The sequence below is a fragment of the Lithobates pipiens genome, unplaced genomic scaffold, assembly GCF_037356315.1.
Source record: "Lithobates pipiens isolate NorthernLeopardFrog02 unplaced genomic scaffold, aLitPip1_a1.2 Scaffold_3, whole genome shotgun sequence".
Classification (NCBI taxonomy): domain Eukaryota; kingdom Metazoa; phylum Chordata; class Amphibia; order Anura; family Ranidae; genus Lithobates; species Lithobates pipiens.
The window spans coordinates 49,000,892-49,028,582 of NW_027507790.1; the positions used below are offsets into that span (position 1 = coordinate 49,000,892).

The 27,691-nt window shown below is 45.4% G+C and overlaps 1 protein-coding gene across 1 annotated transcript in view; it reads left to right on the forward strand.

Annotated features, from left to right (window-relative positions):
- MAPK1 (mitogen-activated protein kinase 1) overlaps positions 1 to 27,691 on the forward strand; it is a 146,746-nt gene that overhangs the window by 31,983 nt on the left and 87,072 nt on the right. The window contains exon 2 of the mRNA XM_077461641.1: positions 24,652 to 24,834. Within this exon, the coding sequence (XP_077317767.1) occupies positions 24,652 to 24,834 (183 nt within the window). The remainder of the gene's footprint in view (positions 1 to 24,651; positions 24,835 to 27,691) is intronic.

Genomic DNA, 27,691 nt, shown 5'->3' on the forward strand with positions numbered 1-27,691 from the left:
GAGTATGGGAGCAATGTCATGGGAGCAAGCAGAACGAGGCAGAGTCTGAGGACCAAGCCCAAACTTTTGTCAAACAAGGCTTGTGCAGCAAAGACAGCTCGCAGACACGATGGGCCTCCTCTTGCTATCGCATCCAGCCGACAGGAATAATATCCTATAGGGCATAGGCAGATGCCGTGTGATTGGGTGAGTACGCCTGTAGCATGCCTCAGATTTTTCGGATACAAAGGGCTTGAACGTTTTGTCGTCTGGGAGCCCTAGCGCCAGAGATGGTGTGCTTGAAGGCCTCAAACTTGGATATTGCTTCAGGAGACATCTGGAAGGGGTCTGATTTCAGGGAATCATACAAAGGTTGCATCAGTAGGGCGAGTTCTGGAATCCATGCTCTGCAATAGAAAATTAGTCCAAGGAATGAAGGGGCTTCTGGCCTTGTGGCAGTGGGATGTCGGAGATTGCTTTCACCCTGTCTTCAGTGAGGTGTCTTGTCCCATGGGACAAGACAGTGTCCAAGAAAAATTACAGATGTTGCGCACCACTGCAATTTGGGCTTTGAGGCTTTGCTGTTTGGCAAGATAGCACAGCTGGCTTTCTGAGGTGACTTCAACAGTGGGTAAGTCAGCTGCACAGTGGAGAAGGTCATCAACATATTGGAGAATCACTTCCAGGTGATCCTCTTATTTGTGAAGGATGATAGCCGTAGCTTTTGCAAACTAGCTTGGAGATTTCTGTGCCCCTTTTGGCATAACTGTCTAGATATGTTGCTGTTTTTTCGTGGGTGAATGCAAAAGGTACCAGCAGGAGGGGTGAGGGTGGACACTGAAGTTGTGTAGGGGGGGGGGGGTGTCATATCTGCACTTGAAAAGGGTCTGGGGAAAATGGATACTCTTTATCTAACATGAGCACAGGATCACAGATTAAACTACCAAAGAAAGCCTTCCTTACCCTGGAGTTGTTAAAACAATATTTTCATTTATTCAAATATAAGTCCATAAGTCCACAAAGTATGCAGACAAAATGTTTCCTAGCATAATTTTCATTATTTGACACACACACACACACACACACACACACACACACACACACACACACACACACACACACACACACACCCCCTATCTCTGAATAGTTTTCCTCAGACCGCAATATTTTAGCAGAATTTAAGAAAACTTGAACCCCTTTTGTATTCCCCAAGTGAAATCCACAGGGTCTCAAAACAGAACCTTTTTTTTCCTTTTTTTTTTCCTATTTATTTAATATTCTGATTCAGAACTTAGCCTTTTTAACTATAAATGTACCCAAATATAAACAGCATTGCATCATTAATACTTCACAGTTGAAAGTCTGTGAATTCTAAAAGTAACATATCCCAAAAAATATTTACTTCAAGACTATTATTAATTTTCTTGTTTCCGAGAAACACCTTCTTGACCATCTCTCCTCTCTGGGCTTCAATACTACTACACACTTCTGTTAGCAAAGCCCATTCAAATCCTCATTTCCTTATGGCAGTAAAATTAGCACTTAGTCACATACTGTCTCTGGACTGGACACATTTAAAGTAATCAAAACATCCTCAGCCTTTTTCTTTTCTCACATTCATCAAGCCACCTGATACTTCTACAACATTCTGTACACTCCATAGTGCAATCCACCTTCATGTCTCCCATGCACCTCCTCAAAACCATCAAGTGCAGCGTCTAACTTGCAATTTTTACGGACACAGAACTGAGAACTTGAATGATTTTTGCTGGTTATTTAAACTTATTATCAACCCATACTTTTTTTTTTTTTTTTTTTTTTTTTGACCTTTGGGCCCTTACAATTTAAGTTTTATCCACCAAATTCTGATACTGTTTTACAGTTTACTATTGCATCCAAACTTCCCCTCCCACTTGGCACGTTAGGAACACAGCAGCCTCATAGACGGGTACAAAACATATATATTATATTATATTACAGAGCCTATTCCCCATTGTCAGCGCCAGTTGGGTCTCTCAGTAACCTATAAAATACTGGGATAGTGACCCCACGGCCCATGGTAAGAATAGGAATACAAGAGTAAAAATATCAGCACTCTCCACACTATAGGGAGAATCAAAAGTGGGAAAAGAGAAACTAAACACACAGAAGAAAGTTAGCCTTGCGATCTTTCTAGGTCACTTAACTAAAATGGCGCTTAAATCGTCGGGCATTCAACCTCTGCTGGCGTCAGGCAATCAACCTCTGATGTTCGGTATACCTCAAATCTTTTTATCTGTCCTGGACAGCGGGTGACGTCATTTTTTACCTTGGACAACGCCCCCAAGTGCGAGCACTGGATCATCTAGATATTATACAATCAATGCCAATGTCGGAAATTACAACACCTTAAACCAGAATCAAACAGACAAGAGACTCTTAGAATTAACAATAATTGAAATTATCTTGCGTGATCCAGTCATCTGGTGTTTGAGAGGCAAGTTTGAAAACAGTGGATTAGAGTCTTAGGACCCCCTTTTCACCACTAACATTGAGGGGGGGGGGGGGTAACTTTAAATTCTCTGCGCTTCAAAGTCCAATACTCACCAAAGTTTTGTTGGGACCATCTGACCGGAATTGTGCACCAGTTGTTTCTGGCATAGAAAGACCAAAAATGTTAGGATTATTCTTCTCTTGTGATCAAACTCCAGGTGTATTGGGAAGCAGACAATTTTATTTCTGATGTGTCACACAAAAGGATGAAGCTTACAAGCCAAAAGATGCAGTAAAGCCCCATACACACTATCAGATTCTCTGCTGATTTTTGTCTTCAGATTTACCAAAACCATGTAGTGCAAGGGCCTGCCTGATTGCATACACATTGAAACTCCTAAGGTTTGACCTCATATTATATGGTTTTGGTAAATCTGAAGGAAAAATCAGCAGAAAATCTGATGGTGTGTATGGGGCTTAAGAATCACAAAGGATGTACAACCCCCCTCCTAATACCTACAATAATATAGCCTCAACGCTTCTATTGGCTGAGGAAACGGATAATGTGCCTGTTACAAAATGGTACTTTGGCTAATTGGTGTTTCCTGTCTTGTCCTACCATATATGGTTAAGCCTAATCATCCTACAACTTAGTATGAAGTTAAAGCAAAACGATACAGAAAGTTAATACAACAACGTGCTCAGAAGTAATCTTAGAAAAACAATAACCCTGAGGCTGATTTTTAATAGTCACACAATAAACATTTAACGTGTGTGTGTGTGTGTGTGTGTGTGTATTTTTTAATCTCTATATCCAGGTATCGGACTAGGCATCGGGAGCATTTACACAAGTACAAATACTCGGTATCGGTGCAACCCTAGTTAAAGCATTAGGTTATTTAACATTTTTATTTTCCTTTCCCCCCCCCCCCCCACACTTGAAACGTATGTAAAAATTAAAGCAAACCAAAACAAGTTTTTTTAATAGTTTATAAAAGTAAGCAAAAATCAGCACATAAATACGAGGAGGAGAATAAGGATTAATAGGGGTTAAACTGAGGGGCATATATATATATATTTTTTTTTCTTTTACTCCCATGGAGGCTGGGGCATTTTCTTATCTCACTGGCTACATTCTATCCCCTCCCCCCCCCCCCCCCCCCCAACATCTTGGTAACAGTAAACTGGCTCTTTCGAACATTTGGAGACCCCTGGTCTTGTGGTTCAGGTTCCACCCTACACTGTTAAAGCTCCCGCCTCTGCTAGACCTTTGAAATCCTCTTGGACTTTTTAACGGGAAACGGTTTGCCAGATTTCCAGAGCTGCCCCCTGGTCTTCTGTTCAAACCTTTCATAAGTTGGTAGGTGTTCACTAGGGGTGCAACAGATCATCACAGCAGTCTCAGCCTTAGGAAAGGCCACGGCTTCAGCCTAGTTCCATAGCGGTGGCCATCTTGGTGCACCGCTCGGCGTTTACAATGCGATCGCTTGTCAAATAACTGAGTGATCACTTGTGTTAAAAAAAAAAAAATAATAATAATAATAATAAAACAGGCATCATGACTATGCCGGTTCCTCTCCCCTCTGTCTACAGATCTCTACAGTGGAGGGGAGAGATCGAATGGCAGCGGAGATGTGGTCTGCATCTGTAGTGCCCACAGCGCTGCTCTGTGACAATTGCAGTCACAGCCATTCCCCAATACCCTGCCATGCTCAGCCGTACCCAGCCAATATTACAGTGGGGGAGATGTATACTATTGTGGATATTACAGTGGGAACTATATGGTGGTCGAATTTTCACAGGTTTTTGCAAATTCAATTATTTGCTGATCCGAAAAATGATTCGGTCCATGACTCTGATCCGAGGAACGATCCGATCTGTGAGTTTTTTTGATCCGTTGCACCCCTAGTGTGCACGCTTCTGATGCCTGCATGGGCCATAAGGTCCTTCAGGCAGTACGTTGTGCTACAGTCTGCCCTCAATTTTGTTTTGTGTGCTGCTTTGTGTTTTGTCACTTTGCCCACCCCTCAATTGGACTGCTTTTGGGTTGTCATTTTTCTGAATAACTGACTCCTGTGTCTTTAGGGCAATTGCAACTTTTTTTTTCAAAGTCTGTTTATATTGCTGTTATGTATGACTTTTCCCGTTTATAAATTTAGACTTTGCAAAATAAAATTTCTGTATTAAAGTTAGCGATGCACATCAAATGGTGATCAAATGTATTTACAGTAAGTACATATAGTTAATCACAATGAATCTGGTAATCCAAGTCTGTATTTCTACTAGTTGTAAGCGGTTAATTTACACTTTGCAGTTTCAAGTAATCTTTATCCCAAACGACAAGTTAATTTCTATTATTCAAAGTACTGTAGTATTTACTGCACTATAATTAACATTTCTGAATTCCAATGCCTTAGTTCTGTCAGATGAAGTCTAAAAATAAACTTTAGAATTTTCAGATTATCTTAAGAGTTGAGACCCTTTTCAGGGGTGTGGAATTTTTCTTAAAAAAAAAAAAAAAATAAATAAAAAAAAAAAAAACTTGTCCAATAGTCTAAATTGGGGTCTCAATCTACTTATCCTGATATTAAAAAAAAATGATTTTAAAGCAGAGTTCCGCCCAAAAATGGAACTTCCGCTTTAAGTGCTGGTGACCCCCTGACATGCCACATTTTGTGCGGGGGTACCCTGTTTTGACAGGCACCCAGCTACTTCTTTCCTCCCCTGGCGCTGCAAAGATCATCTCTCCCCTTCCCTCCAGTCTTCCGGGACACATCACAGGTCCCAGAAGATTGCCCAACCATATATGGCTTTTGCATGCGCAGTGCGTTCCCGGCTGTGAAGCCACAACCGGGTGCCCAAAAGTTAGAATGTCGGTGCCTTGGAGAGGAGCAAGGTTTCTTAGGGCTGCGTTGCTGGACTGTGGGACAAGCGAGTGTCTGATAATTAAGTAATCAGCTACACTTTTTGTAGCTGCTGACATTTAAATGGGTGGAACTCCGCTTTAACCAAAATCGTATTAAAATCTGAGGTGCTTTTAGGAAAATGAAGGAGGGCCTTTATGGCGACTTTTAATGCTTTTAACATTGTGCTGTTACCGTGTTTACCTGAAAATAAAGTGTCGCACTGCTTTTGCCAGCTTGCTTTTTGCATTCTGGTGCCATCACTTCCCAGATAGGCGATGCATGCAGGGTTCTAGTGAGAAGAATTCTCCCTACCTACTGTCACTGAAGTGGCGGAATCAGGGGAACTGGTGGCAAAAGGGGGAACATGGTTTTTTTTTCCCCCCCCAAATGCATTCCCTGCATTAAGGTAAAAAATGTTCCATTATTTGTATCTTCTCCCACTCACCTCCCCTAAATACTTCCCTGAGTCTTCACTCACTCAAGAGCTGTGCCTGTCTGCGGCAGCTCTTCCTCTCTGAGGACAGAGGCAGCAACAGGAGCCATGGGCTCCTGCTGCTATCAAATCCTTTAAAGAGCAGAGGGATGAGAAGCAGAGAGTGCCAGTAGGGACTCCAGAAGAGGAGGGTTTCACAGAACAGGTTAGTATAACATGTTAAAATTTAAAAAGTTTACAACCACTTTTACCCGTCGGTGGTATGGCTGATCGAAGTGTGTGTAATATACGGAGTGGCATCACGTTAACAAAATGTACTCATTTTTGGACCAATATTTCTGCTTAACCCCAATTTTATAAGAGGACTTGAAAAATTTGCTTTGAATCTAGGAGCCATTTATTTATTTTATCCTAACAAATCTTATGGATGTAACATGTTCCTGAAGGTGAACTTATCCTTTTAAAGAATATGTAAAAGTTTGTTTAAAAAAAAAAAAAGTTGATTTTTGCCCCGATCTTCCTTCTGGGGTTCCCTCCTGGCGGCTCCTCTTCTCCAACTCCCCTGTTGGAGAGCTGCTCTCCCTTGGGGGGCACTCGTGCTGCACGCTCCCTTGTGCTGCTGTGTCCCTTGACAGACAGGACTTGGCCCGACTCCCATGTCATTGAATTTGATTGCAGCTGGAGCCATTGGCTGCACTGCTATCAGTCTATTGAATTGGGACCTGGGACAGGAAAGACTGGGTTCATGTAAGTAAAAGGGGTGGCTGCTGCATCACAGGTGGTTTTTCACCTTAATGCATAGAATGCATTAGGGTGAAAAACCTTGAGGGTTTACAACCCCTTTAACCTCTCACAGCCAGATGTTTTTTGCACATAGCATATCCCCCATCTAGTGCTCAGGACCCTTTTTATTAAGGTGCAAGGGGCATATGATCAGAAAGTTCTTCCAAAAGATTTGGAAGATACTTATATGCCCTCTTCTCAGGATCCTAATATAGGAGTAGCATCACAAGACAGGTTGCTTGTGCACTCTTTCTAAATTGGTTTGTTCAAACTTTTTGCTGCCTGCTCTAGCAGAACTCAGTTTTTTCTTGTCTAGTGAGGAGATAAGACCTAGGAACCCTGCTGGCCCATAGGTCCGTGTTGTTTATTTTTTTATTTTTTTTGTGCAGAAGCTTGGCTTTTTTCGCAACATAGAAGATTACAGGATCATTCATCAACAGCCGGCTGGGTGACAGGCTGGTTCACTTATCCTTGTAGTCTCCCCAGTCCGGCCATCGAGCGTGTGCAGGTTGCAGCTACGGCTCGGCAGACCATGACATACCTCGGCTCCAGAGGTGGTCAGTGAGCTTTATGCTCCGGGGCGTACATATGACCGGGCTACTGATGTCTCCGTCACAGTATGCCGAGGCCAGTAGTCTTCAGAGTACTGATCAGGAGCTGACTACCGTGGAATGTCTCCCAACTTCAGGACTGCTCTCCCTGCCTGTCAGGGTGGAGCAGCTGGGCATTCCCTGGGAGGTAAATTCTGGGGCCTCTCTTCTCTCCCCTGTCCCTAACTGGGGCTGTACATGTGCTGAGCGAGGTGTGTGTGCCTGGGCTCTCACCTGGTGTTTTTAGCTGTGCTGGGTGCCTTGGTCCTGCAGCTTAGTCCCGCTGGATGCCTGTGTAGTCATGCCCCTGTGTTAATGCAGCGCTGTGCCTGGCACATGTTCTCTCTAGTCCCCTATGGCGCTGTTCGGCACCCATTTTAAGTATGGGCAAGGGTCAGACTGGCTTCTGACTTCAGGCGGCCATTTTCCTAGCGATTCCCTATTGAGAATACCAGCGGCCATTTTCTTGTAGCCGAACCACATTATTGTGCTCTAGCAGCTGCCCCTGTGCCCTCTGCTTCCTCTTTGGTCATCACAGGGTGCTGAGGAGGTTATCCTGTGTTCTGAACACGTGTGTTCGATTGCCCACAGATCGTTCGCCGATTGTGCGGCCGGCCACCGACAGTTTTTTGCTATCTCTGCATCTGGGATCGCTGGGGATCATCAGGCATTGTGGTAATACGGCCCAGGGTGGTGAGTCCAGCGGGTTAGAGCCCCTCAGCCAGCAGCAGCAGGAGGGTGGGACTGTCACCTTCGGGTGGCAGACAGGGTAGGGTCAGCATGGCTTCAGAAACTAGTGTTTCTTCCCCTGAAATCCAGGCAATTGCAACCGGGTCACCTGCGGACTGCACGGTCCCTATGGATAGCCTTACGGTGGTCCTCAATTCGTTCGTTGCCAAGATAGAGGCGGTACGTGGGAAGAAAGGTGCTAAAAAGGCCCCCCCCCCTCCTCTGGGGAGAGCTCTGATGCAGACTCGGATCCTGCTGAGGCCGGTGACCCCTGTTCTGTCTTGTCAGATGATGCTGACCAGGACAGTGAGGATGAGTCCGGGTCCGTGCGCGATAAAGCGCTAGTTAGAGCACTTATCACAGCTGTACGTGATACCCTGCGTGCGTGATACCCTGAAGATTCAGGAGCCAGCGGATCCCTCTGCTGATGTACCGGTCCCTTTTGGGTTCTGCAAGCCAGCACGTTCACCTAAGGTGTTCCCGTATCTGACTTATTTTGACAAGCTCATTTACAAGGAATGGGGTCGCCCGCAACTGACACTTTTGGTCCCCAAATACATGGCGGTGCGTTACCCCCTTTGAGGAAAGCCTTCTCAAGAAATGTTCGGCTCCTCCGGTCCTGGACCCCCCAGTATCCAGGTTAAATAAAGTAACCACGCTCCCGGTTGAGGGGACTCCTGCGGACCGAGGCGGTGGCTCGTTCCTTGTTTAAGCTTATGGGGTCAGCCAAGCGACCTGTACTTGCATCCGCACTGGTGTCAAATACACTGAGTGAGCAAAAGTTTTGCACCGTGAGTTGGGAGAGCAACTGTCTGCGTGGAACTAGCAGACCAACTAGTGCAAGGCCTTAAGTATGTCTGTGACGTGGCCCTGGATACTCGCTCTTTGTTATCCAGGGCTTCAGTGTCAGCTGTGGTGCTGAGGCGCCTGATTTGGTTGAAATGCTGGCCTGCTGACCAGGCATCCAAGAAAGCCCTGACAGATCTTCCCTTCCTTGGCGACCGGCTCTTTGGAGCCTCCTTGGATGACATTATTAAAAATGCCACTGGTAAATTGGGACAAATCTCAAATTATGTCCATAGATAAAGGGGCTAAAGCGACAGCGGATCCTAATCTGCCACTAATGTGGACAGACAAAATTAAGTACTTGGGGATTCATATTTCCTCCTCTACCTCTGATTTTTGTGTCCTTAATTTGGATCCACTGGTACGGCAGATGAGGACTAGACTGAAGGCGTGGTCGCATCTCCCTCTCACATTGATTGGGAGGATTAATTTATTTAAGATGAAGCTCTTGCCTGCTTTCCTCTATGTTCTCAGACATGCCCCACTATGGATTCCAAAAAAATTGTTCCGCATGATCAACTCTCTTCTGGTATCTTTTCTCTGGGGCGCTGGACAGCCGAGGTTTAAGCTGTCGGTGTTGCAGAGGCCTTGGGGAGAGGGTGGTTTAGCTTGCCCGGATTTATACTCCTACTATGTTGCGGCCCTTCTGTCCCATGCTCATAACTGGCTGATTTCCGATGAGTCCAATGCGGCGGTGGTTCTGGAGGCGGCGTGGTTGGGGTCATATGAGGCGCTTAAGAATTTATTGTATCGTGGTCTTCAGGCCCCCTTCCCACTTACTGTAGCAATGAGGGCGGTTGTAAGGGCATGGAGCGTGGCTAATTCTGTGCGCCCCATGCCTTCGGGATGTATATCTCCCCACAGTCCTCTTTGGTTTAACCCGAATCTTCCGGAATTTGGCTCAATTCCTGATCCTAGTGTATGGGCCAGCAGAGGTATCAAGTATATTGAGCATCTCTGTGTTGGGGGTAAACTACGGACCTTTGACGGGCTGAAGCAACAGTATGCCTTGCCTAACTCACATTTATTCCGGTTTCTGCAACTTAACCATGCTTTTCGAACACAGTTTAAAAATGCCCCAGTGGTGTTCTATACCTCGAAGCTGGAGACTCTGCTTGGGGACAGGGATCTGTCTAAACCTCTGTCTGCTATATATAAGGTGTTGCTCCCAAATGTTCATACGGGCCTGGAAGCCCTAAGGGCAAAATGGGAGGTGGACTCTTCCTCATTGGACACTGAGGACTGGGAAGATGTCTGGGAATATCCATTCTTACAATTAGTGGCAGCCCGGGATAGACTGGTACAATTTAAAATAGTGCATAGGGTTTATTACACTCCACAACGTCTTCACAGAATTTACCCTTCTGTCCCTGCCTCCTGTTGGAGATGTAACTCGCTCTCAGCAGATTTTCTCCACATGTTCTGGAGCTGTCCTCAGATAGTTAGTTTTTGGGTGGAGGTGACTAACTTTATTCTGACTGTGACCACCGTACATGTACCGCTATCAGTAGAGATATGCCTATTGGGGTTGGTCGGATCGCTGGCTCCACGCCGGGCGCTCCGCACACTCCTCGGCTTATTACTATATTATGCTCGTAAATCTATTGTTCTTAAATGGAAGGCTCCGCTAGCTCCCTCTATTAATTACTGGAAGAATTTAGTAAACGCGGCTCTTCCACTATATAAGACCACCTATCTTTCTCGCGGCTGCGAGGCCAAGTTTCATAAAATTTGGGACATCTGGACGGAGTCATGCGACACTAACGCTGACTCGAATGATGACTGACGGGGTTCCTCTGTGAGTAAGTGGGAATATCTAGGGTACTGACATTTATGTAGCCTTGGGTTCTTCGCATAGTTCATCCTGTGGTTGTCTGCAGTATAGCATGATCGAGTTTGCACACTGTCCTGAGTAATGAGTGGTGGTGCTAGAGTGTACAGTGGATTATTTTTTTTTTTTTTTTTTTTTTATTTTTTTTTTTGGTTGTTTAGGTTCGGGGGGAGGGGGGGGGGGTTTGTTTTGTTCCCTGACTGTTTCAGGGTGTGTAGTAATAATCAGCCTGGGTATGCCCGATAGGCTGTAAGCTGTTTTATTTGTTATGTGCAAAATTAATAAACAGAATTTAAAAAAAAAAAAAAAAATGCCACTGGTGGTAAGAGTGCTCTACTCTCACAAGCCAGGAAGGCTAAGGAGCCATGCCGCAGGCAAGGGCCCTCTTTTTCCGCTCGCAAACTGCTTTTTCGTTCACCCGGTGCTTTGACAAAACGTCCCCAGCCCAACAGGACGCCCACGGACGGTCAAAAATGTCCCCGGAACCGCAGGCCTAACAAGCCTGCGAACAAAAGTGCTACCGCATGAAGGTTTGCCCCCACCCATGTCTCGGTGGGGGGGGGGGGGTCACCTTCAAGAGTTTGCAGCCCGGTGGCCCTCCCTGTTATCCAACCAATCGGTCTGCGAGCTGATTTCCACAGGCTAAAAGATTGTTTGTTTGTTTCTCTCTTGGCCGCCAAACAGATTCTTCCCCTCCAGCATACCCTTGTCCCCGGTTCGCAGGGAGGCCCTGTTTGGGGCGTTAAGGGACTTGCTGAATTAAGGGATGATTGTACCAGTTCTGGAATCGGAATGCTTCCAGGGATTCTACTCAAATTTGTAGTTCCCAAAAAGGAAGGTGTATGTCCGATCTTGGACTTAAAAGCCCTCAATCACTTTGGAAAAGTGCAGAGGTTCAGAATGGAATCAGTTCGCTCAGTAGTCGCTGCACTCCAAGGGGACTCCCTGGCATCCTTGGACATCCAGGATGCGTACCTGCACATACCCATATGCCTTCGGCATCAAAAGTTTCTGCGTTTTGCAGTCGAAAGCCCTTTACCTTTACCAATTTGTGGCTTTTCCCTTTGGTCTGGCATCAGCCCCCAGAGTCTTTATCAAGGTACTGGCTCCAGTATTGGCATTGCTGAAACAACGTGGGATCGCGGTCGTGGGCTACCGGGACGATCTCCTCCTGAGAGCATCTTCCGCCGCAGAATTAGGAGGATGTGGCGATCACCATGCAGACCCTGCAAGAATTTGGGAGGCTGTTGAACCTAAAGAAGTCGGTGATTGTGCCGACCCAGCGTCTGGAGTACCTAGGTTTACTGTTGGACTCCAGGGAAGCAAGTGTTTTTCTCCTTTCAGACAAATTGCAGACTCTCAGGTCCACGGTGAAACTGCTGATGCACCGCAGGTGGTTGTTGCTCCGATTATGCATGCGAGTACTGGGACTCATGGTAACCTCCGAGGCAGTACCTTTCGCCCAGTTCCACACCAGAGTACTGCAGAAGGAGATCTTGTTAAAATGGGACAAATCTCAGTTGTCCCTGGATCGACAGATCCAGGTGAGCCAGCCAGTCAGGGACTCTCTGATTTGGTGGTTGAGGTCCCTGGTGATTTAGTCCGGAAAATCGTTCCTTCCTCTGAAATGGACGGTGATCACTACGGATGCCAGTCTATCCAGCTGGGGTGGAGTCATGGGGTTTCAGTTGGCTCAGGGCCTCTGGTTGATGAAAGAATCGTCTGTCTCCCAGGTGTATAAGGTGGCGACCTTGGTCGTCCGTTCACTTTCATTAAATTCTAGAAAGTGGCCGCAAGGTTTTGCAGGCGGCTGTGTAGGTTGCAATTCACACTTTCGTTAAGTTACAAGTGTGTTGTGAATGCATGAGTTGGCTGCAGGTTTTGATGCCGGCCTTTAAAGGGGTTCTGCACTCATCAAACATTTGCCCATTCTGTTGCCTCTAGTTCATATATTTCATAATGCCACCTGTTGTTTTTTTTTTTTTTTGGATTCACCTACCTTTTGTAATCTGTAGTAATTTATTTTAAACCCCTGCGGCGATGGGCGGTCTCTTGCGGGGGATCAGCGTCATTTCCTGCTGAAGCCCGCACTGTCTCCTGGGATCTCGTTGAAGTAATCCCAGGAGACATTTCGGCTAATGCACCCGACATCTCGCAAGATTTCGGGTGCTACAGCCGACATCTCGCGTGATTTGGGTTATTACAGCGGAGATCTCGGCTGTAATAACCCAAATCACGCGAGATGTCGGCTGTAGCACCCGAAATCTTGCGAGATGTCGGGTGCATTAGCCGAAATGTCTCCTGGGATTACTTCAACGAGATCCCAGGAGACAGTGCGGGCTTCAGCAGGAAATGACGCTGATCCCCCGCAAGAGACCGCCTATCGCCGCAAAGGTTTAAAATTACTACAGATTACAAAAGGTAGGTGAATCAAAAAAAAAAAAACAGGTGGCATTATGAAATATATGAACTAGAGGCAACAGAATGGGCAAATGTTTGATTATGAGTGCAGAACCCCTTTAAGGTGGCAACTCCTCTGTGGTGTTCCTCTTCTGGGTGAAACTTTCCTTTTTGCTACAACATTATTGTATGGCTAGCATATAATCTATTGCAGTTCTGTCTGAAAAGCGGCAAAACAGTCACAATTTTTTTTTTTTTTTTTTTTTTTTTTTTTTTTTATAAATTTTGATCTGAGTCTGATATTTACCAGATTCAACCTCTAATAGTATATCAAGTATTTCTCTTCTGTTTTGAGTGAATTACAGATTTTGCTCCCTAACCATATAGTTGGTTATTTATATTAAATTATATTGCTTTTCCTTTTTTGTAAAGCATAAAAAAAAAAAAAAAAAATTGCACCACAATTTGTTTTGATTAATCACCTTAAAAAAAATAAAAAAAATCAGGCAACTAATTATAAAAAAATAAAAATTTGTAGCCCTAGTTTTAACCACCTTCCTGCCTAGGCAGCGCTGTCCTTTTTTTAAATGACAATTGCGTGGTCATGCTACACTGTACTGAAACAGAATTTTTATCATTTTGTTCCCACAAATAGAGCTTTCTTTTGGTGGTATTTGATCACCTGTTTTTTTTTGCTAAAGACCAAAAATTTTGAAAAAAAATTCTTTGTTTTTGTTTACAAAAAAATATACTTTTTTTTTTTCTTTTTCCTCTCCTTCACTGATGGGCACTGAAAGGCTGCACTGATGGGAACTTATGGATGGCACTGAAAGGCAGGCACTGGGCACGGATTTAACTCATAGGCATCACTGTTGGCACTGATTGGCATTTCCCTGGTGGTCTAGGCTGGCATACCTTGTGGTCCAGTGTGGTAGCCATCCCTGGTGTTAGTGGCAGCATCCGGCACGAGTGAGGAAAAGCCAATCAATGGCTTTCCTGTTTACATCGTGATCAGCCATGATTGGACACGGCTGATCACGTGGTAAAGTCTGTCCGACTCTGTACCTAGATGGGAGTTGCGGTGTGTCAGACTGACACACCGCAACAACGATGCACACCCCCTGGGGGAGCACAGCGACTATATCCTAGCGAGGTCATTTGATGGTCGGGATATCTCAGCCACTTTGCCAACGTCCAATGCTATATGGCGGGCGGCAAGTGGTTAATGTAAAAAAAAAAATTACACTCTCACAATGTTAATGAGTCTGGTGTTGATTCATGTAAAGCTGCTGGTGTAGATGTAAAGCCCCCTGTTTTACAGTGCTGTATGTGGCCAAAGGTCCAGTGCTGTTGGCTCCCAGCGCTTCCTGGACAACTCACACTAAGGAACTGTTGACCCTTCCAGGTGCTCCAAGCGTGCCTAACACCCGTCCCACTCAGCTGGGAGTGACTGAGTTCTCCATGAATTACTGGGAGCCACCAGCGCTCTCTGGCCACACACAGCACTGTACATATACACCAGCGGCTTTACAAGGATTAACACCAGACTCCTTAACATTGTGGGGGTAATTTTTTCTTTTCTTTTTCATACATCATGGGACACAGTTGGGCTAATATCACCTACTGGGGTTATACTCCATCTCCAGTTGAATGGACACTGGTAGACCAAAGGTCTTCAGACCGGAAGTGATCCCACTATATAACCCCTCCCATACAGGAAGCATTTATTTCTATTTTTTACCAGTGTCTGCAGGGTGGATGGCACATTTTTGTATGCGCTCTCTGAGCTCCAGGTCTCTAGTCCCACAAATGGTTCTTAAATGAATCAAGGGATTGACTGGTTCCATTTGACGCAGGCTTCATAGGCTTGGATAAATGGCACGCGAGCCTCGCAAAGAAGACTCAAGATCCTGCGAGGTTTTGCCTGCAATTCGGTCTCCGGGTGCTGGACTCTGCCAAGTGGAATCCTGGACACTACAGTGCTAAGGCATTCCTGCAGGGTGCTGTATAGGTTCAAGGGAGTGGACCCTAAACATGAAAAGGGTACCCAGTCCTTGAAAGTCCTCAAGTCACAGAAAGGTGAAGATTGGGCTCTTAGTTTCTAAGCTGCCCTGCTCCTGGACGGCTATGGTAAACCCCTTTACTTATTGTGGGGTGTCCCAGTGATTGTTACAAATCAGTCAAGCTAGCTAGAGGCTGGACAGCTGTGTGCGGTGACCATATGGGGGGGAGTTTTGGGATAGCCATGGCTGTTTGTAAAGTACTCTTTTTGCTTGTCTGGCTGTCTTCTACATGTATGATGGTGCACAACAGTGTGCCATTTTTTGCCTTGGTTCACCAGGGCGCACCTGCAATCGCAAGAGTGCCGCTATTCTGTTAGCAGTTTGGCTTCCATGGCACATGCGGCATCGCCGCACATGCACAGTAGCCTTTTATCTGGGTGCATGAGTATTCGCGTCATACAAGAATACAGCACACCCAGCTTATTTAAGCTGCATAGGCAAAGCATGTGGTACTTCCAGAAGGAAGCTGTGGGACACAGAGCAGGCTCTGAACAGACAATTGCAGCTGTTAATTTTTTTATTTTTTCCTTGCTTTGATCACGTGAGTCACCAAGTGTTGCTTGGGAGGCTAAAGCCCCATACACACCATCAGATTTTCTGCAGATTTTTTTGCTTTGGATTTACCAAAACCATGTAGTGCAGGGGCCTGCCTGCATACAAATTGAAACTCTCTAATCGGGCAGGCCCTTGCACTACATGGTTTTAGGAAATCTGAAGACAAAAATCGGCAGAAAATCTGATGGTGTGTATGGGGCTTAAAGGTGCTTAGCAGAATTGTTGCATAGGTGCTTGACGAGCCCTATTAAAGGATCTCCCATCTGAAGTGTTTTAAAACTACATCCAAGTACTCTTTTTGTGGCTAGTAAAGGTCTTTAAAAAAAGAGGAGCGGGACTAACGCTACAGGGCAGGGCAGACTGATGTTGTCAGTTCCTGATGATCCTAATCGTATCCCTAGTGGTGTATCTCCTGAATGACCAGAGGCTTCCGGGCAATCTAAACTGCTGCGCCTATCTCTGGTATTGTGCCTACAGTCAACGCTACTGCTTCACCCTTTAGCAGTAAGGATGAACTGTCCTCAACCCCCAGCCGTGTTAGCACAGTATTTCTGGCATGATTGCCTCCATCCTGCAGGGTAGCAGGAAGCGTGACAGATCCTCCTACCTGGAGCCTCCTAGTCTGGAGCAGGAATGGGTTGAGTCTGGGGAAGAGCTTAAAGCTCAGAACTCTGTGGAGGGCCTGGCAGATGAGTCCGCTTCTGAGCAATCTGGACAAGAAATCCAGTTATTGCCTGTCTTTCAGTCGCAGACGCTTTTGATCCTGACTGACCGAAATGGTTCATTCTGTCTTTAGGTTGCCTCTCGCAGAGGTGACTGAGCCCAGGAACAGGCAGTGTATGCTGATTGGGAGCATCCTGACAGGTATATTTGTTCCTCCTAAGAGGTTTTCCCTTTTATATCCCATGGATGAAAAGTTTGTTAAAAAAAATGGAGTGTGCCAGCAGTAGATGCAGTCTCTTCCTTAACCACTTCAGCCCCGGACCAATAAACACCTTAAGGACCAGAGGTCTTTTTCCAATTTCGCACTGCGCTGCTTTAACTGGTAATTGCGCGGTCATGCAATATTGCACCCAAACAAAATTTGCGTCCTTTTCTTCCCACAAATAGAGCTTTCTTTTGATGGTATTTGATTGCCTCTGCGATTTTTTTTTTTTTTTTTTAATTTTTTTTTGCGATATAAATGGAAAAAGAGCGAAAATTTTGAAAAAAAATATATTTTCTTCTTTTTGTTATAAGAAAAATCGAATAAACTAAATTTTAGTCATACATTGAGGGCAAAATTTATTCAGCCACATGTCTTTAGTAAAAAAAATGTCAATAAGCGTATATTTTTTGGTTTGCGCAAAAGTTATACCGTCTACAAACTAGAGTACATTTTCAGGAATTTACACAGCTTTTAATTTATGACTGCCGATCTCATTTCTTGAGGTGCTAAAATGGCAGGGCAGTACAAATCCCCCCCAAATGACCCCATTTTGGAAAGTAGACACCCCAAGGAAATTGCTGATGGGTATGTTGAGCCCATTGAATATTTATTTTTTTTGTCCTAAGGGATTGAATAATGACAAAAAAAAAAATTTTTTTTTTACAAAAAGTTGTCACTAAATGATATATTGCTCACACATGCCATAGTTATATGTGGAATTGCACCCCAAAATATATTCCGCTACTTCTCCCGAGTATGGGGATACCACATGTGTGGGACTTTTTGGGAGTCTAGTCGCGCACGGCACCCCGAAAACCAATCACCACCTTCAGGATTTCTAAGGGTGCAAATTTTTGATTTAACTCCTCACTACCTATCACAGTTTCGAAGGCCATAAAATGCCAAAATAGCACAAAACCCCCCAAAATGACCCCATTTTGAAAAGTAGACACCCCAAGCTATTTACTGAGAGGCATGTTGAGTCCATGGAATATTTTATATTTTGCCACAAGTTGCGGGAATATTACAAACTTTTTTTTTTTTGCACAAAGTTGTCACTAAATGATATATTGCTCACACATGCTATGGGCTGAAGTCAAATTACACCCCAAAATAAATTCTGCTGCTTCTCCCGAGTACGGGGATACCACATGTGGGGGACTTTTTGGGAGCCTAGCCACGTACGGGACCCCGAAAACCAAGCACTGCCTTCCGGATTTAAATATAAAATGCTACCAAAAAACCTGTTAGCGATGGCAGGGATCAGGCCTGACTCTGCGATCGCTGCAGTTATGTGTTTAGTGTTTTGTAAGTGACAGTGATCGATCGATACTGCACTTGGGTGGGCTGGGCAGAGGGGCAAAACGCAGGTGCTAGCAGGTATCTGGGCTGATCCCGCTAACAATGCGTTTTTTTTGGAACCCTAAACTGCTGGGGACGCTAGTATAGATCTGATCAGATCAGATATTGATCTGTTCAGATTCTATAGCACTACGGGAGGTGTATGCTTTGCGTGTGGGTGTTAGCGGTACTGGCACTAACCTAGCGCTGCCTGGGGCGACGCAGACCCTGACCCTAAAACCTAATTGATATCACCCGCCGGGTGATCAGGGGGTTAAACCTTTGTTGGGTAATAAATGGTGGGTGCCCTCATGCTATAAAAAACAAACTAACCAGAGTCACCCGTAACACTTATACGGTGATCAGTGGTGAAAGGGTTAACTAGGGGCAATCAGGGGGTTCAAATTTTTATTAGGTAGTATATGGGGGTCCCTGGCGCTATATAAAAACCTGACGGGGAACCTAAATAACTAACTGGCTAACCAGCGTCACCAGTGACACTTATACTGTGATCGCTGGTGAAAGGGGGTGAAGGGGTTAACTAGCAGCAATCAAGGGGTTAAAACCATTATTGGGTAGTATATCGGGGTACGTAGCGCTATAAAAACCTGGCGGTGAACCTAAAAAAATAACTAGCTACCTAGCGACACTAGCGACACTGATGCAGTGATCAGAAAAATGATCGCTTAGTGACACTGGCAAAAGGGGGTGAAAGGGTTAACTAGCGGCAGTCAGGGGGTTAAAACCATTATTGGGTAGTATATCGGGGTACCTAGCGCTATAAAAACCTGGCGGTGAACCTAAAAAAATAACTAGCTACCTAGCGACACATGCAGCGATCAGAAAAATGATCGCTTAGTGACACTGGCAAAAGGGGGTGAAAGTGTTAACTAGCGGCAATCAGGGGGTTAAAACCATTATTGGGTAGTATATCGGGGTACCTAGCGCTATAAAAACCTGGCGGTGAACCTAAAAAAATAACTAGCTACCTAGCGACACATGCAGCGATCAGAAAAATGATCGCTTAGTGACACTGGCAAAAGGGGGTGAAAGGGTTAACTCTAGGGGCAATCAGGGGGTTAAATCTTTATTGGGGGGTGATAGGGGGCTACCCTGGACCTAACACTAACTGTCCTGACAGTTTTTACTGTCACAACTGACACTGAATGCATTGATCAGTAAAGAAATGATCAATGCAATCAGTGACACTGTGACTGGGGGGGGGGAGGGGGGGCGGGGGGCGATCGGGGGGGGGGGGGGGTTGTGTGCCTGTGTGTACCTACATGTCAGTGTAGTGTTGGTGCACACTTACTTTTACTCTTCTCCTCGTAGTCCGGTCAAAAAGACCGCCCCGAGGAGAATGACATCACTTCCTCCTTCCTGTGTAAACAATACACAGTGGGAGGAAGCTTCTCATTGGCCAGGAGCGATCCAGAGGGGGTGGCCGAAAACGAACGGCCATCCCCTCATCACGGAGCGCTCCTGGAGGGAACCGGACCGTCGTATCCAACGGGAGGGGGTCCGATTGGACCCCCCACCCGCTCACGTACATCTACGTGATTGTGCCTGCCTGTGCCATTGTGCTGACGTACATTGGCAATACGGCGGTCCTGAAGTGGTTAAGCAAGAACTCTCCAGTAGATAACACAGGGCTTGAAAGACCCTATTGACAAGATATTGGAGTCATTAAAGGCTTCCTTTTTTCTTTGGCCAGTTCAGCTATTCAGCCAGCTGTTGCAGCAATTGGAATCTGCCAGTCCGGAAAGGATCAGGTCAAACGGCCTGATAGGCCTAACCAGGAGGATGCTCTGCCTGAAAGTAAGACATATTCCTCGAGCGCTGTTTTGCTATTGACGCCTTAAAGGATTCAATACAGCAGGGTTCTCGTTTAGCTCCCTCGTCTGTACATATGTGCAGACTCTTGTGGCTTAACTGGTCAGCCGAGCTTCCTTGTAAAAAGTTATTGGCAGGTTTCCCTTTTTCGTTTATTTCGTGATCATTTGGACAAATGTATCCAAAAGATTTCCGGAGGGAAGAGTTCTCCTCTTCCTGCGAAGAAAAGCACCAGACATCACTTGTTTAAAACCTCTTCCTCCAATGTCTGTCAACGCGGTTCTGCTGCCAACAGGGTGTTAGGGTCAAGGGCAAGCCGCAGGGCCAGAAGAAGCCCTGAGGCCAAGATTCTTCTAAACCCAGCACCAAGCCCTCCTTGAGGGGAAGGCTACTTCACTTTGCTGATACTTGGAGAACAATAATTCAGGACGAGTGGGTCATCTAAATGATATCTCGCTGTTACAAGCTGAAGGTTCCCCCTCAGGTTTTTAAGATCCAGCATTCCCTTGGATCCTCCAAAAAGACTTATTGCTTCAGGCACTAATCCTAGTGCATCATGGAGTGATTGTAGAGGTTCCGGTATCTGAAAGGGGCACAGGGTTTTATTCAAACCTGTTTACGCTTCAGAAACGAAACAGGGACACATGGCCCATTTTGGACCCAAGATCCCCAAATAAGTATTTCGGATTGAGTCTGTCCGCTCAGTAGTAGCCTCAGTCTAGAGGGGAGACTTTCTAGCCTCCATCAATATAAGAAGTGTATTTACACATGCCTTATCTTTCAGCCTCATCAGAGTTTCCTATGTTTTGCAGTAGAGGAATGTCATTTTCAGTTTGTAGTGCTACCGTTCAGGCTGGCTACAGCTCCCTGGGTCCTCACAAAGGTCCTACACCAGTACTGGGTCTTTTAAGGGCCCAAGGGATCCTAGTACTTGGGTATCTGGACGGCCTCCGACTCAGATCACTCATTACAGGCTCTAAAACAGCTTGAGCTGGATCATAAATACTGATAATTCAGCCTTGAAACCAGCTCAAGTCTAAAGTATTTAGGTCTGTTCCTAGATACGGCTCAAGCAAGAATATTCTTGCCACCTGTAAGGATCTATGTTCTGAAGGTTCAGGCACATCAGATAAGGGGCACCAGACAACCCTCCATTTGGCTCTGTATGTGTCTTATAGGGAGCATGGTATCCTTCGAAGCAGTGCCCTATGCCCAGTTCCAATCCAGGCCTTTATAACAAGACATTTTGTTGGCCTGGACCAGAAGAGGAAAAGCCCTGGATTATCCAAGGTGCTTATCTCCTCGAGCAAGCTTAAGCCTAAACTCAAAAGCAATTTTTTTTTAAAATACTTTGAATTAAACTAAACAGTAAAGCTAGCCCAAATTTTTAGTATGTGAAAGATGTTACACTGTGAGAATCGTGATCTTCTAAGCAAAATAATTGATTCTTATGTGGCAGCAGACATCCTGTCCCTATTTAGGAATCCAATTAAGTGCCACCATCTCTTCACAAAGCAAATTATCAGACTGTTTGCTAAGTTACTGGAGAATGCAGGCATGGTTTGATGTACATCTGTCATGGATGGGTAGAATCGCCTCAGCGAAGATAACACTTCTACCTAGGTTACTTTATTATTTTCGCACTTTGCCTATCCAGGTTCCAGTTCATGTCTCGCAACAGTTTCAATCCAAAATCTTTCATTACGTTTAGGGAACCAAGGGTTCCAAGATGGCTTGGGCCACAGTGTATGCTTCTAAGGACTAGGAATGCCTGATTTCAGGAAATACTATGTGGCTGCACAGCTTCACAGCCAACATTATCAACCTGATTGGGTTTCTATAGAGGCCCAGGCTTGCTCTCCACTTAATCTTGTCTTTTTGGATTCCACCAAAACACTGTAAAGCTATACTGTGCCCCATGCTCTCCCACTCATTACGTGTGTGACACTAGCTGTAGGAGATGGCCTTTGTGCTCCACATCCCAGTAGCTCCTTTTTTTTATTTATTTTTTTTTTATTTTTTTTGGCAATTCCCTGTTCTCACCAGGGATGCAACCTGAAAGGTTTGGCTGGTGGTTGAACAAGATGCATACTGGACGCTATATGAGGGGGGCATCTCCATGCTATTCAAACAGTTGGTGAACTCCACTGCTAGGCTATCTTACCAGTTGGCATGGGACAGGGATCTGTCCATATACCTTGGTGTTGGAGGACTGGTGTAAATAGGTATGCAAATCCATAAAGGAATCCTTAATGTTGCTTTGATTTGAGGCAAGTTGCAAAGTCCCACGCCAGATAGTATTTTGTGACGGAGCGCCTGTCCATTTACCCAGACGCCTCAGCTACCTGTTTCAGGGGTTGTGTTCAGGTTCACCATTACATGTATGGCGGTCATGTCCCAAGGTCTGTTGCTTTTGGATAAGGGTTCAGTCACAATGATCAACCTTGCCCTACAAAATAAGCCTGTTGAAAATGTTCCACAACATCAGAGTGGATATAAATCAATGATTTAAAGTGGTTGTATACCCTCATTTGTAACCTGTAGGTAAAATTAATATCTCCTAAACCTGCACGCTTTTGGAGATATTCCCTTTGCAAGCAGCTGCCGGCAGCACATGCGCTCTGAATGCCTGGCTGAAGGTCCGGCAGCTGCTGCTGTACCTTGCTGGGAAGAAGACTTGTGTGCGTAGGAGTGACATCATCGTGGCTCTGGCCACTCATAGCGCTGGAACAGCAAACCTGGAAGAAACGCAGAGGGAAAGATGTCAGCTCCCATGGCGTGGACCAGGCTGCAATACGGGGGCTTTGGCCTAAGGTAAGTAGCTCATAATGAGCTAGTATGCGGTACATTCTAGCTCATTATGCCTTTGCCTTGTAAGGTTTTTTCCCTTAGGCTTTTTTTTTTTTTTTTATCAATTTTTTTTTTTTAATGCTTTTGGAGTAAAAAATCTATCTAAAGATAGTTTTCAATTTAAGATACATTAATAATTTAGTTAAGCCACAGCATGCAGCTATTCAGTGCAGCCCCACTGTATGGCAATGTCTTGTCTCCTGTGTACCCGATTTACACTACTACATTGTGGTGGTGTAAATAGTGTGCGGGTGGTCCAGAGCAGTGCGAGGCAATTCAGCGAGGCAATTCACCACCTCCGCCTTGTGGCCCACTGTTGAACTTAATGCAATGTCTGTTGCCTTTCAATAAAGTTCATTTAAAAAAGTAGGGTCCAATACGATCTCCCGCCCGTCCACACCGCACGCCAGGTGCTGTATTGTAATTGAAAGACCAGTGTGAATTACTCATAAGGTTTAGATGCTGGGGTCTTTTTTTTTTTTTTTTTTTTTTTTTTTTTTTTTTTTTTTTGCGATGTTGACTGAAAAGGAACACCTAACAATTAGTGGGGTGTTCTCAAATTTGACACTTCAAGTCAGCAAGAAGGCAGTCTGCTCAGTGCTGAACAGAAAACTGCAACCAAAGCAAATTATAAAACACTTTATTTTTTAACTTTTTTGTCTATTTTATATATTTAACCACTTGGGATCCGCGCTATTGCCAAATGACGGCATTAGCGCGGACCTACATTTCCGGGACTACGTCTATTGACGTCGTCCCGTGTACGAGCGGCCTGCGCGCCCCCTGAGGGGCGCGCTCTGTGATCGGCGAGTCCATGAGACTCGCCTGATCACCGATCCGTGCAAGGGGTCGTTCCCGACCCCTTATCACGTGATCAGCTGTCAGCCAATGACAGCTGATCATGTGATAGAACGGAGCCGGTAATCGGCTATTATTCCTCCTCGCGCTGACAGCGCGAGGAGAAAAAAAAAAGCCGATCACTGGCGGCCGTGATCGGGACATCAGTCCCGATCACGGCCAGCAATACAAGCAACCACCTGCCACCTGCCAGTGCCCACCTGCCTCCCGCAGTGCCATCCTGAATAAAAGTGCCCCCTGTCAGTGCCCCCCGTCAGTGCCCATAGTGCCCACAGTGCCACCCACAGTGCCCACAATCTGCCTCAAAGGTGCTGCACCCCAGTGCCGCCCATCAGTGCCCAGCAGTGCCACCTATCAGAGCCACCTATCAGTGCCACCTATCAGTGCCCATCAGTCCCATCTATCTGTGGTACCTATCAGTGCCCATCCGTGCCACTTATCCGTGCCACCCATCCGTGCCACTTATCCGTGCCATCTTATCTGTGCCCATCTTTGCCCATCAGTGCCGCCTTATCTGTGCCTATTAGTGCAGCCTTAACTATGCCTATCAGTGCCCACCAGTGCAGCCTATCAGTGCCCACCAGTGCAGCCTATCAGTGCCCACCAGTGCAGCCTATCAGTGCCCACCAATGCAGCCTATCAGTGCCGCCTAATCAGCGCACTTCAATGAAGGAGAAAAATGACCCGTTTGCAAAATTTTATAACAAACTATTAAAACATGATTTTTTTTGTTTTTTTGTTTTTTGCATCTTTTTTTGTTTGTTTAGCAAAAAATAAAACTCCGAGCTGTAACTAAATACCACCAAAAGAAAGCTCTATTTGTGGGAAAAAAAATGATAAAAATTTCATTTGGGTACAGTGTTGTATGCCCGCGCAATTGTCATTCAAAGTGCATCAGCGCTGAAAGCTGAAAATTGGTCTGGGACTGAGGGGGGTTTAAGTGCCCAGTAAGCAAGTGGTTAAAGGTTCAACTTGGATTTGTTTTTTAAGATGGTTAAAGAATACAAATTTGTAGTAGTCATTGAAGTGTAAAGAGCCATGACCAATAAGGTTCTGTTAAGTGTAATACCCCAAAGCAGCCAGTGAAATTTGAATTGGCATAAATATGGATTCTGGTTGCAGTAGTTGACTTCCTTTCCTCGGTGCTCTTTGCCTTAATGTATACACTGGTAGGTGATCGTTTTTAATTTTATCTTCAATAATTTAGAGTTAAAACCTAACAATTTCAATGGTTTTTTTTTTTTTTCTTTCTAGTTCTGCATATGACAACGTGAACAAAGTTCGAGTTGCTATCAAGAAAATCAGCCCTTTTGAACATCAAACATACTGCCAGAGAACACTGAGAGAGATCAAAATTTTGTTGCGCTTCAAGCATGAGAATATTATTGGAATAAATGATATTATCCGAGCTCCAACTATCGAGCAAATGAAAGATGTGTATCCTTTTCTTAACCATAGCTACAAAATCTGGTTTGCATCTTGTGTCAAATGTGTTATTTTTTTGTTTTTTGGGGGGGTTTATAACCACTTTAACAAGGGCATTGTTACACCATCCCTTTTCCTGCTTTCTATATGGCTGTGGTACATGCTATTTGAGTTTTTCTTTTTGCTGCCACTCCTTTTGGACAGTTAAATGTTTTTATTATTCCTAAAGGTCCCTGTAAGAGACGATTTTGCTGCTTATTTCACTATTGACAGATTTTGGAACTCCTTGTCAAAAACTGACCACAAGGGCTATGTTCCACCTCTTCTTTTCAAAGGGCTCTCTACCTGATCAGTTAATGCTTTTTGGTCCTTTCAGCTTGTCATCGGTTTCTCAGATGTGCAAGACCACCATCTTGCTTTTTTTTTTTTTTTGGCACTTGGGTTTTAAGTGGCCATTCAGTTCTGATGTGATGCTGGCTTCGGCCATGAGGTTCTTCAGAAGGGTCTGTTAAAATGTTAGATATTTGGGGCTTAATAGCCTTTTGTTGCTCTGTTGCCCACACCTTTTAGTTAACCTGCATTTGGAGATTCTAATTTCATCCTGTCCCTTTTTAGTATATGATTTCAGAAAATAGGATTTTTCTTGCTGTACATTAAGGGAAAAAGTCCCATGTACTGTCTTCATATATACCACTACTATTGCTTGTTACAAAATGAAGGCAGACTAGGAGTGGCAGGGTGATAACTGCTGCTGTTGTAGTTTTTGTCTGCCAGTGTCAATTCTCCTGAAGGCAGCAGCATAACCCAGTGTACCTAAATACTTCATCCTATGTCCCTTAATGCATGTCAAGAAAATCATTTAATAAAATTTAAATTTTGGTGTGTCTCTTTGGGGAGATTTCTCTTCACTTCTGAGGAAATCTGCCCAAAGCAAAGGAAAATCCTCCAAGTTGTCACTGGAATAGATTTTCTCATTCAAAGATTTTCCTGCTTGAGACCGTTGTAATTCCCCAACATTTTTTCTCTCGATGACCATGGTAACCGAGGACAGCTAGAGAGGTTGAATTATCCCCAACTGAGATGCAGATAGCAGGCAGGTAGACTTGGCCCTAGCACAGGGTACACATTGATAGAACCCATGTGAATAATATGACCAGTCAGTGTCCTCGATCATCCCCACACAAATCCAAGTGCCGCCATAAGGCCTTGTTCACACAGGGCGTATCAATACGTACCCTGTGCGAGGGCTGTGTTTACCTACATGGGGTATGCAGAGGTAGCATTGAACTTTGGTGAGAAGCACAGCTGCTGCAATCACTGATATCTGCGGGTGCGAGACCTGAATGCAGACAATGTGACCAGACAGTCTTTGTCCCACCAGACCAGTGCAGCCGGCAACAATGTTCATGTTCACTATCCCCACCAGTGCCACTGTCAAGTGCCAGTGCAGCCATTAACCATGTCCTGATCTCTAACACTTAAGTACTGTCATCAAAGGCAGTGCAGCCAGCAACAGTGTTCCTGATCTCCACCACACCAGTGCAGTGTTGCGTCTGCCTACCACCTGCGCTGATCCTGGCCTGCTTATTGACCAAGTTTCTGCCTGCTGTCTGGACTGATCCTTTGCTTGTTTGTTGACCATGTCTCTGCCTGCCATCTGAACTGACCCATCTGCATATCCCACTGACTAAATTTAGCCTCCTGTACCTCCCTGCCCTGTGAGCATGGCATTCTTGGGGGCAGCCATGTAGTCTAGGCTTTTTTGGCTTGCAGTACAAATGGTAATGTGCTAGCCCCACACTCGATTGAAGTGGCAGAATGTGTTTTGGGGTTTAACTCTACGTATGTCCATTTTTGTGTGTGAAAACTGGCGTTAGACTTACCGGTAACTCTCTTGCTAGGAGTCCTCCAGGACAGCCTCTGAGACATGGGGCTCCTCCCTCCGTGACAGGAAAAACATTCACCCAAATGGTTAAGAGGAGGTCCTCCAGGCCTTCCCCTTAAGTTTCCGCAAGAACTGCTGAAAGACATAACACACTGGCATAACATTAGTATATCCTCTTTGCACCAGCTATAAAACTCTGGGTGGGAAACAAGGCTGTCCTGGAAGACTCCTAGAAAAAGTTACCGGTAATTCTAACTCTGGCAATTCTAGCTCCATGCATTGGCTAAGGCATCCATCCCTCTGGCTCGATCCCGCGAGTGCAGGGAGAAGAACTGAGCAACCTTCTTGTTGCTTTCTGTTGAGAACAGATCCACCTCTGGTGTATGCCCCAGGTCCTCGCAACCTGCTCGAACACTTCCTGGTTGAGACCATTTGTCTTGTTTTACCCGCTGACAACAGAGTCTGCCAGAGAGTCCCCTTTAAATGTACTGCTGACAGGGAAGCCAGGCTTGATTCGGCCCAAGCAAAAATTTTGCCTATTATCTGCAATGCAGGACTCCTGGTTCCCCCCCCCCCCCCCCCCCCCCGCTTCCTGCTTGTTTATATATGCGACAGCGGCCACATTGTTCGACCTTACTTGAAGATGCTGTCCCTTTAACCTTTGCTGGAAGGCTACTATTCTGCCTTCTGCACTGCCGGTAATTTTGATGTCCACCTGGCTTCCACTGGGACCAGAATCCTTGAGCCAGATCCTTTTCCAGGTGTGCGCCCCAGCTGAAAGCGATGGTGCCTGTTGTCAGCACCAGAGCCGTTGGTCTGAACCATAACCGGGCCCTGTCCAACTTGTGAATGGTTCTCCACCACCAGTGTCCTTTTGACACTGGTGGATATAGGCATAGGTTGATCCAACCCTTGCTGGCTCCCCTCCTAGCTCTGCAGGAGAGCCTGTAACGGGCGCCGGTAAAACCTTGCCCAAGAGACTGC